Source organism: Miniopterus schreibersii (genome assembly GCF_964146895.1).
Source record: "Miniopterus schreibersii genome assembly, chromosome: 7".
NCBI classification, from domain to species: Eukaryota; Metazoa; Chordata; class Mammalia; order Chiroptera; family Miniopteridae; genus Miniopterus; species Miniopterus schreibersii.
This window is the reverse complement of record NC_138108.1, coordinates 50435250-50446694: the sequence shown is the minus strand read 5'-3', so window position 1 is coordinate 50446694 and position 11445 is coordinate 50435250. Positions and strand designations below refer to the sequence as shown.

The window sequence follows — 11445 nt, the reverse complement described above, 5'->3', positions numbered from 1 at the left end:
ATGTGAACATCAAAACTAATAATAATTGTAAGAGATTAGAATCCATTAAATAAAATAGAAAGTCCTGAGTCCATATTCATATAAATAAGTACATGAATAAATTCAAAGTTTGAGCAAGATCAGGGTATTTATGTGGTTGCAAAGCACCTCCCCACAAAATATCTAACTGCAAAGTGGGAAAGAGTGACTTGATCGTGGAAATGCCAGGCAGGCACCACATTAACTGAGTGATCAAAGGGGACCTCATCGGCAGACAGGCAAACTGAAATCACTCACCTCCTGATGGAATGCAGCGAGAAGAACAAGCCTCACTTTGGTGATATTCCTGCCAAAAGTGAAGGACCAATGGAAACTTTCAACACACCAATCTGAGCACACACTGCTAAATTTCTGGCCGGGAATCTTAAATTGTGTCCAAGTCATAAAATATCAAAAAAATTCTGAAGTGTTATTTCAGAATAAAGGAAACTAAAGAGACACGACAACTAAATGCAATGCATAATTTTGAACTGGAGCTTTTTACTACAAAGGACATTCCTGGAATAATTGATGAAACTTGACTGGTGTCTGAGGATTAGACAGCAGTAATGTATTGGCATTCCTTTCCTGATGTTGATGGTTGTATTGCAGTCGTGTAGAAGAATGTCCTTGTTTTAAGAGGATAATGGAGTAGTGGGTCGATAATTTGCTCTCGGATAAATCAGGATAAAAGTTCTTTCTATTGTGCTTGCAACCCTTGTTTTAATTTATTTTTAATTAAGAAATAAATAAAATGGCACAATCACCTTGGGAAAAAAGAGAAAAATATGTTATAAACACAAAATTCCCATTCATTGAGGAGAAAATAAGAGAAATTTTGTTTATGGTGAGCCACACAGGGCTATGCCTCAACATTGCTGGAGCTTCTTCTGATTTCTCCTCAGCTCTTACAAATCCTTTGATGGAAATATTATTTTTGAGTCCTTGGAAAGCTGAAGTGTTAGGTAATGAAAAGTGCCATGATCCTAACTTAGCTCACACTTGCCACAGAGGGGCGAATGCCTGCCCAAATCAGCCAGCCCATCCACTCGACTGCACTCTGCTGCTTCCAGAGAAATGGAGACTGGACAGTGCCTTGGGTATCACCTTAAGTGCTCGGTAAGCAGCATCATGACTTGTGGTGTGCATCTTTTCTCTTATTCGAGGGGCTGGATGTGGAAGCGAAAGGAGCATTAGGAATGTTTGTGATGTTGCAGAACAGATCTTGTCCTTAAGAGTAGAGCAATGGGCTTGGTGACAGCAACAGAGTACATCGCATAGGAGCAATTGAGAAGAGACTTAACTGAAAATGTCCATTATGAATCTATAGCCTTCCAGAGTCACTTTCACTGAAGGTCCCTACCCGAAACACCCTTGGGAAAGCGTCATTATATTGGCAGGGAAATGTAGTGGATACTGCCCAGTGTCTCCTGTAGGGGTCTCTGTACAAAGCTAGTAAATGCTATCTTTCTCCAGGGGATCTAGGAGGCTTTGGTTCCTTTGATAATAAGAGCTATAGATGTGTGTATCTTTCTCCCCTTTCACCTTGGCTGCTAGGAAACTCAGAACTATTGAGATTCGACTATAAGGATGGTGGAGGCCTTTTGACTTGCAGAGCTACATTCTGTGCTTTCCTTACCTCTCTTCACTGTTAACCTCTCAAGCCCTGATTTTAAAACGTGTTTTATTGTGTTTCTTGTAAGTTGCTTCAAAACTTTGTAAAATAGCCCTGGCTGGTGTGGCTCAGTTGGTTGAGGATCATCCTGTGCACCAAAAGGTCTCTGATTCGATTACTGGTCAGGGCCTTGCCCAGGTTGTGGGTTTAGTCCCTGGTCAGGGGGCATACAGGAGGCAACTGATCAATGTTTCTCCCTCTCTCTCTCTCTCTCTCCCTCCCTCTCAAATCAATAAAAAAAATTTAAAACTTTGTAAAATAAAAAGTGTGTAAAATAAGTAGACAGAAAGGTTACTGGAAGAGTGAAAGTTGGAACAAAATCTTCTGTATAAAACAAAACTAAATGCTAGGAAGAAAATCATGCATATAACAAGAATGTCAAGAAAGTTCCCTCAATAAGAGACAAATATTCATGGTCTTGGGCATGTGTCAAAGCACAGTGTGCAACAAAGTGGATATGATGGGATTCCTGCTGAGACTCTTGTGAGGTAAGTAACGACTGTGAGTTTTTAAGACACAGTGGAAGGTGTCAGGAAACTACAGGTGTTTGCAAATCCACAACCTGGCATGTGGAGACCATTTGACTGAGGGTAAATGAAGTCAAAATGACATTATTTGGAAAGTATCCTACACCTGCTTGACTAAAACAAAACAAAATGATACACGTTCCATTATTTTCAGAGCAGTAGTGACAAAGGAACATCAACTCCTTGGACATCTATTCCAAGTCCCATTCTGGCAAGAACTGACCTGCCAAAGACTTTGTCTGCCTAACAGTTTCACCTCTCAGAAGGCAGAGCAACCAGTGGGCAAAAATGGCTGCTTCTGAGTGATTTCTGATCAGTAAAAAAGGAACTGGTTGGTAATGTGGAAATGAGAAAACTCTCAGGAGACAGGGTCAGTGTCGTCTCGGCCCCCTCACAGAGCTCCCAAAGCTGTTTATTTAGCTCATACTTTTGTTACTTTTCCTTACAATACACTTGTGTCTCCCCACAGAATGTTCCTTGAGGACCAGAACCACATTGTCATCTTTGTGACATCTGGTGCATGATCTTTTACACACAAAAAACGAATAAACGTGTTGAATGGGAATATAACATACCATCGTGCAGGATTTCAGGATGATCTGACAACATTCTTTGTTAAAACTTTCTTTTCCTGATTATATTGTCATTGTAGAAAACTGGAAACATTTGGAAAAGTATAAATGAGAAAATACAAACTTCCCTTAACCCTTCCACCTTTAGCTTTTTTTTACCCTCGCACGAGGATATGTTTTATTGATTTTTAGAGAGAGAAGCATCGATGTGGGAGACAAACATTGATTGGTTGCTTTCTGTACTGGCCCTGACAGGGAACTGAACCTGCAACCTTTTGGTATACGGGACGACACTCCAACCTAGCCACACCAGCCAGGGCTACAGCTAATCATTTTGAAGTACCTTCTCATATTTTATATTTAAATGCTACATAGTTATGAGCATACTGTATCTGCTGTTCTGTACCCAACACTTTCCATTCACTTTATATCCTGAGTAGTTTTTATGCTATTAAGATGTCTTTATTTAAAATGACTACATATTTCATTGTGTCTTCAGTATAACTAATCATGACAAAAGATAAAACATAGGATTTTAATTGGCTGCAAGTTTTAAGAACAGTGTTGTGTCTCAGGAGTCAAAAAGGAAATCATTTCACCTGTACCAGAGGGATGGAGCTGGGAGGTAGGTGAAGGCTCAGGCTATTCTTAGAGTTCTGGGTTTTATCCCAAGTCACCTGTGGTGCACTTGGAGGGTGAGCTGGGGGGTATGGAGTGTGGAGCCAGAGCTGATGAGGAACAGTTAAAGCCACAAGGAATGTTCAGCTCAGAGATTTGTGGAGCCTGCAGTTTTCCACATTTGAGGAATGACCAACTTTTCTCATTAAAAAAAAAAAAAGCTTTTATTTTATAAAAGGTCATACATTAGGCTTTTTGGTGTACAGTTCCATTAATTTTAGCACATAAATTGTGTAACTACAATTAGGATAGAGAATAGTTTCATGACCCCCCAAAGCTCCCTTGTGCTACGTCTTCATACTCACATTCCCCATTCTGGCAATCACCGATGTTTCCTGTCACTATACTTACGTCTTTTCAAGAATGGGAATGACCAGCTCACTCTGCAGCATCTCAGTTAGCAGAAGTAAGGCTGCTAAGTAGAAGTCACATAGACAGAATTTTAACTCCTTCCTTAAGCAAGTTTGAGAGCTGGTTCAAAAAGATAAAGGATGCTAAGTGAGGTGGGAAGTGCCCTGTCACTGGAGGTATTCAAGCAGAGAAAGTGGCTTCAGGGATACTAGAAGGTAGGTGAAGCCCGCAGAGTATGGTTTATGACCTGTATCTTGTGTAAATGAACAATGGAATAACTAGATCAAATCTCAGCCTCTGAGAGTCACGTTTAAAAAAATGAATAATAGCACTTAAGTCTGTTTAATCTAAAGCCACCTGTTTTCAATTCTGAGCAGCTCAGAGACCTGCCAGCGCTTTCATGCGCCTTGGCCTCGCCGGGTCTGCCAAGGCTTCTGGCTTCCTCGAGCCTCAGAGGGCACATTTCAGTTACTCCCCAGCTCGAGCAGCGATGCTCTTGGGAGAGACAGCTGCCCGCACGGGCAAGGGGGTTAGGTGCGCGTCAGTCCTTACAGTTAGCACCCATTCCAGCGCCCTGTGACCCCCCGTGGGCTCTGCGCTCCAACTGACTCTCCACCAGCAGCGCCCCCCCCAGGCCATAACCCACGCCTGCCTGGGCCGCTGCCTCAGGGCTCGCAGCCCAGGGGGAGGAGAACGGAGTCCTCCCCCTAGTGGCTGGAGCTGAAACACTCTCTGGCCTACAAAGACCCAAGAGACACCCTGGAGCCATTTCACAGGGTTGAAATTCCATTGCCGCTGGAGGTCATGCCACACGCAGGGCTGGGCGCGGGCTCGGCCTCTCGGCTGTGCCGGGAGCCCCTCCCTCGCAGGCCCCGCGGCCCGGCTGCGGGGGGGGGGGGGCGCCAGCGTGCTCCCCCGACTCAGGGCGGGTGTGTCACCACGTTGCCATGTGAGGGGAAGGAACTGCGGGCTTTTCTTAAAGCCCGAGCTCCGAGTTTTCCTCCCGTCTTCTGAAGCTCTGCGGTGGCTGGGGAAGGGGGGTGACAGGTCCGCGGCCTCGCCCCACGGGAGCTTGCTTCCTTCCCTTTCGGCTGTCCCAGCGCAGCGAGGGCATCATCATTCAACCTGAACGTTCTTGGGGCCTCCCCCAGCCTGGGAGGCACCACCCTCCTCCTAGTGGATATTTAATCAGTATTTGTGAAATTCCAGAGGTGGAATTCCGACTCCAGTGGATTGACCTGGGGCCAATGCACATGAAGGGCAGGGATGGAGGGAACAAAACGGGGCTCCCCCCCCCCCCCCCACTGCTCTACCTCTTCCTAGTTGATAGAGAGGGAAACAGGGATGTCCGGGAGCAACTGCCAGAGCTTCTTGCCTCCACTTCGGAGGCTGGTCCCGGCCCATCTCAGACGTAGGAAAAATCCTGGCCCCGAGGATGACCCGAGCAGCCATGGCCTTTTAGCAAGGTGCTTATCCCCAAAGGCACTGCAGTTCCTCTTTTCATACGAGGGACAGCTCTTCCTGAACTATCATCACTTTATTTTGTTAATCTTCACCAGAGGATATTTTTTCTGATGATTTTTAGATAAGAGAGGAAGGGAGGGAAGGAATGGGGCAGAGAGGCAGAGAAACATTGATGTGAGAAAGACTGATTGGTTGTTCCCCACATGTGCCATCCAGGGCCAGGATCGAACCTGCAACCCAGGCACAGGCCCCTGACTCGTGCCTGGACCGATGCTGTAACCTCTGAGCACACTGGCCAGGGCTGAACCATCCTCATTTTGATTTGCTTATTTCTCTCTTTTTTATTTATTAAAAAAAAATATCTTTATTGATTTCGGAGAGAGGGATAGAAACATCAATGATGAGTCATCATTGATCAGCTGCCTCCTGCACGCCCCCAACTGGGGATCGAGCCCACAACCCAGGCATGTGCCCTGACCGGGATCGAACTGCAATCTCCTGGATCCAAAGTCGATGCTCAACCGCTGAGCCATGCCTGGCCAGGCCATCTCTTTTGCATAGAAAGGTGATCTTGAATAAGTGTTTATTCGTTTCTATGTAAAGGCAGTCACTGGGTGTCCCAGGACGCCAGTGACAGAAAGCCTTCTTAAAATATGAGAACAAAAATACGGTAAACGAAACCCAAGGTGCTCTGGTTGTTGGTCATATGGAGGAGCACTGGGACTGAGGCTGGGACAGAAAATGAGGCCACACTTCCCTCCTGCCCCAACTTTCCCCCTGAAGCACTGGTTATCATCAGAGGACCGTGTGTCCCTTTCTGAGTAAGGCACTGAGTGCCAGGCTCCCCTCGCCAGAGCAAGGGCAGTGCTCTAAACCCTACGCATCTAGTTCACATTCCACACCACCCGCATTGCAGGGGAGGCGCACACAAATGGAGGGGATGATATTTTTCTTGCCCACTCCTTTCACCACCATGACAGAGAAAATGAATACTGTACAGCTACACTAAAACAATCTGCCTTGGGTAAAAGGAGTCGATTTCCTGTACTAAGTGCTTCCCATAAAACAGAGAATGGGGGAGAGCTCTCTCCCCCTTGAATGCTGCGCCACAGCCTCCTACTGGGAACAGCCAAATGAGGTCACCAAGGAGGCCCACAGTCGTCAAGGCATGGATAAAATCATCTTGAAATCCTTACCTGTGTGCTTGCTTGATGGGACACAGTTTTTATTGTCCTCCTTGCTGGGTAATGACAAACAGTGCCACAGTCAAAGGGCAGCAGGAAGGAAGGAGGAGGGAGGGGGCCCTTTAACAACAGACCAAAGGTGCGCTTTTGTTGAGATGAAATGTGGGGCTAATGGTTGATATCTCTGGTCCCTGTACACAGATTTAAATAACCAAAAAGAAGGGCATGGAAAGGTTTTTACAATTCTTTTTAAGAAAATGCGTTTCAAGTACATATTGAACCTAAAATAATGTTTCTAACCAATCTACTGAGCTCAAGAAAGGTCAGATAAAATTCTGACACACATTTAATCTACTTAAAAAAATTGACAGGAAAAATAAAATTTCAGATGTTTTTTATTCAAAGGTTCTCAAAAGAAATAAAACAGAAAAAGCTAACAATCTGATCAAATGTACAGTTCAAAAATGTCTTTTGGCGTTTAACAACAAGTCCTAGGAAAGAAAACTACAGAGTTATCTTGAACCGGACAAATAAGTTACCACTGGCAAGTTTGTGGCACTAGTAAAACAAAATAAAAAATTAACTCTCTTGATCATATAGATATCTCTATGAAAATCTTTTTTTTCAATCTGTACAAAAGGTCTTTCTTCATAAATTAATTTTTTTATAATTTAATGGCTGTCTACTATGTGATGTTTAACTGACTTTTTTTTTTTTTTTATGTACAGAGGTTATGTTTCCCAAATCTTACCCAGACGAGTATGGCACTTAGTTCAGACATTTCTAGCAGCAGATTTGCCCTCCCCTCTAACTGAACTATCAAATTTCTGTCTTAACTAATGCAAAAATATCAAGTAGTGAGAGACCCAGGTTTATAAATGTACTAGGTACACAGAGGGCGCTGCGTTCAGTCTGGACTTTCACAAAGCAGTAATATTCCAGGGAGCATAGAACCAATAATACCACAACTTTAAAAAAGGAAACAAAAACAAAAACAAAAACACATTTCTCTTATGACTACGTAATTTTCAATAGAATCTACACTTCTCAGAGCAGCAAGGACTTTTGAAACTATGAAATGTCACTGACATCTATAATCAAATACAAGCATAAAATTTAAGAACTAAAAAATACTCGAAAGAAATAACTGCTTAGCCCTAGCTCCTGAGCTAGGAGGATTTGGTCTGTGGAAACAGGGAGGGCCAGCAACCTGTCCCAGCACAAAAGAAAATAGACTCTGAGGTAGATAACTGATCACACACAGTTGACCAGACAAGTACACAGTTTTGGAAGACAACTTAATTTACCGTTGCTTTTCAAACGTATGCAATTATCTTAATAAAAGAGCATTAATAACAGTGAATCATCTTATATGTACTAAAGTAGAAATAACTGTGTATTTATGAATCAGGAATTTCATAGTTTCAAAATTGGTTTTTCTTTACACTTAACACTTGTAGTGATGATGTAAAGTGTGGCACTGCTTGGATCCAAATCTTCCTTCATGCTTTTTTGTTTGTGTGTGTCCATACATCAATTAAAATTATAAAACCTAAATGCAAAGGTACAAAAAAGGCACATTCTCCTAACCGCAAACTGGTCCGGCAAAAATAAAGAGCACAGAAGATGTGATGCTGAGACAAGGTGGAGCTACTGGTTACTGGCTCTTCGGTCTTTGGTGAAGTTACCTTTAAAAGTGCCAAGTAATTTTTATTTCTCAAATTTACGTAATAGAGAGAGAGAGAGAGAGAGCTAGTAGCCAATCATTTTGCTTCTATCCATATCTCAGCTCGTTTTGAAGACAAATCCTTACTTTTTAGCTTTTGCCATTTAATTGCAATAGCAACATTTTTCGGTTTGCCAGATCTCAGGCCTAATTCGCATTCTAAAGCACTATCATTAGTATAAAGGAAGGACAGAACATTGGGGACACCCCTCCCCCGCCCCCCACCCCCAGTCCCAACACTACCTACACTAAATCTAGAACATCAAGTTAGGTTTGTTTTTTTTATCTCCTGAAAAAAGGCAAAAAAGACTTTACATTGCATCATACAGCAGATATCCTAAATCAGTCAAACTATCAGAGGAAACTGTTGGCGTACAGCCTTACAAACAATTTACCCTATTAAAAGTTCCCCAGTCAGAAAATGTGTTTCACACAAAACGTTTTTTCCCTTCTTGCATTTCACTACCTTACACATTATGTGAAAAATCATTAAAAACACCTACTACGTATTTAAAAAAGCCAAAATTTCAGCAACTTTTATTGACTACCTTTTAAAAGCCCTATGCTGCTGTTTTACAAGGCATAATAGACCAGCTCATTTGGTCAAAGCATTCTACATCATTAGTTTGAACTAACTTTTACTGAAACAGCTACAGCATCAAAAGAGTTAAGGCAAATTGGAATTCATAGAAAAAGATAAGACACTTCACACTACGCTGGAAGAGAAACGGAAAGCGAAGGAGAGAGACACGGACGGCAACACTGAATTACAGCAACACTCGCACTGCAAGCACAGAACACCATGGGTGGAGTCGGACTAGTTAAACGTCAGAAAGCCCATTTCATACAGCTAGAAAAAAACACAAATTAAACACAAAATGAACAAAACCACAAAAATCCGGCCATGCACTTGGATAAGTCTTCATGGTCTTTGTGCATACCCAGAAAATTGAAGTTTTCTTTTTTTTTTTCCCTTGTTTTTTGTTGTTTTTTTTTCTTTTTTTTTCTTCTTTTTTTGCATTGTAACATTTGATAAAAATCTTTTGTTTTGTTTTTGTTTTTTGTTGTTTTTTTTTTAGTTTTTTTTTACTAAAATAAACCTGTTCAGGGGAACAGCTACTAGATGAATTTAAGGGTTTTATGCACCTTATAGAACTTATAGCAAAAATAGTTTTAGTTGATTTCATTATAAATAACGTTTTCAAGAACCTGTGCAAAACTGTCAATAATTTCCTAAAGCACAATTGATCAGAAAAATCCATGATTGTTCAGCCTTCACACCCTTCTTCATGTAAGAACACCCTTCTGTACACCTGGAAGAGAAAAATAAAAGACAAACGATTTTGTACATTTAGTATAATACACCACAGAGCTTTGCAATCTTTCTTGTTTTAAAGATGAAGGTGCTTAAAAAGGCTGTGCTCATCACTGGTGGGAGACCAATAAATGCAAACTCTGGAACTTTCTACACTTCTAGTCCACCTTTGAAACCTGGGACCTGCAACGTACTTTCGCCAGAGCAATGAGAAACTCAAGTTCCGCACAGCTGTATTACTGCAATCTGTTAAAGTAAAAGTTTTGAGATTTGTGGTTCAAGTGAGAGTTGGGAATGCAACCTCTCAATCTAAGGATACTGATATTAAACTCCTAAGTCAAGATACTGCTAACCTTGCAAAGCTAGATTATGCAAACTCTTATGCTATATTTCCATGAGTTTGTGAACAATAAAGTAAGATCAATGTAAAATACATGTTCTGTAGGACAAGTTTGGTATATGGTGTTTTTTAATATGTTACAGATTTTTGGGGAGAGAAGGGAGAGTAAATATACATTTGACTTCAATATAAGCCCCTTTTGGACAGAATACTTAATCTGCAAATCCACAAAATCACGGATTTTAACATTTCAATTAACACTAGATTCCTTGGCAATGATCACAGCAGGGTGACACAATCTGAGTTATTCTAAGTACCATTTTGATAAAAGAACCATAGACTTTTCTTGGCCTGAGTCCTACAATTACGGAGACCTTTCCCTCATACCTCACAGTTACTTATTGGGTTGAAAGGTATATGGAGAATGGTCATTAGACGTCTCTACAGCCACCTGCTGCTGACCACTCGCCTCCTACAACAAAGAACAGATGAGACATGTGAGTGATAAGATCCAAACTCTGCTACCCAGGTCTGATTGAGTCCAACATCTTCCAAAAAAAAACAATCTTTAAAAGTGACTTTTTTTTTTTAAAGCGATTTTCTTAAGGTCATGTAGAACTTTCAACGTGAATGATTTCCCTAGGAAGTTCAAATGTCTGAATAGACCCAAAGAACCTCCCACCCCAACATTTATGAGTTATATCTTCAAACCAAGCTATAATTTATCAAACAAATCTCTTATCCCTTGGGGCCAGATGTGACTTGGAGTTCAATGTTTTCATATTTTAAGATCTGAAATAACGGTATGCATATGCAGTATCTCACTGAATATACCCAGTGGGGTTTAGGGCTGTACCTCATACTCAATCATATTAACAAGTTTGCACTGAAAGACATGAATATGCACAGGAAGTGGGGTAAAGATTTTTGCTTCGGAAATTGGAACCTATGGGATCTGCGTGGAGGAGAATGGGACTGATTGGGTTGATGAATTTCCTTGGAACTTTAAGGGTATTTTGTTGGAAAAATGCTATTTTGTCTGGCATCAGTTTGGGTTCAGTTTTGCTGCAGGTCAAGTTATTTGCTAAAGTAGTTACAAGGAGAATTTTTATTTTTATGTTTTTTTGTGTGTTTCAGAATTGCAGATAAGAGATTTTGGGTTCTGGTAACTATGACTGTCAATAATTGCATAAATTTAAACCAATCAGAAGCAAACAAAACAAGAACCACCCCCCACACCTCCCCAATATCCAGCCACTGTCCTAGGGCTGCTTCGGAAATTGGAACCTATGGGATCTGCGTGGAGGAGAATGGGACTGATTGGGTTGATGAATTTCCTTGGAACTTTAAGGGTATTTTTTTGGAAAAATGCTATTTTGTCCAAGCTTAATTCAAATGTCAGACTTCTTTCATATCAATATCATATTAGTATCTTCCATAACAAGAACTAAGAGTTATTTAGCTATAAAAACAGCCTCTATAAAAACAGGTACAGTTTGTTCCTCATCTCTGTTAAAGTTTTGAAACATCAGTTTTTTCAAGTATCTTAGTTATAACTAATTGTAATTAATATGATTGATATAATCTTTGGTACT

The 11445-nt window shown here is 41.3% G+C and overlaps 1 protein-coding gene across 16 annotated transcripts in view; it reads right to left on the bottom strand.

Annotated features, from left to right (window-relative positions):
* Window positions 1–6846: 6846 nt before the first annotated feature.
* RBMS1 (RNA binding motif single stranded interacting protein 1) overlaps window positions 6847–11445 on the bottom strand; it is a 202990-nt gene continuing 198391 nt past the window's right edge. For 14 of the 16 annotated variants that reach the window (XM_081142094.1, XM_081142093.1, XM_081142106.1 and 11 more), the window contains 2 exons: window positions 10238–10322; window positions 6847–9508 (listed from right to left, as the gene is read on the bottom strand). In XM_081142094.1, the coding sequence (XP_080998220.1) occupies window positions 10245–10322 (78 nt within the window). In that variant the 3' untranslated portion in view covers window positions 6847–9508; window positions 10238–10244. The remainder of the gene's footprint in view (window positions 9509–10237; window positions 10323–11445) is intronic. The other 2 variants (XM_081142104.1, XM_081142096.1) reach the window with 1 other exon arrangement.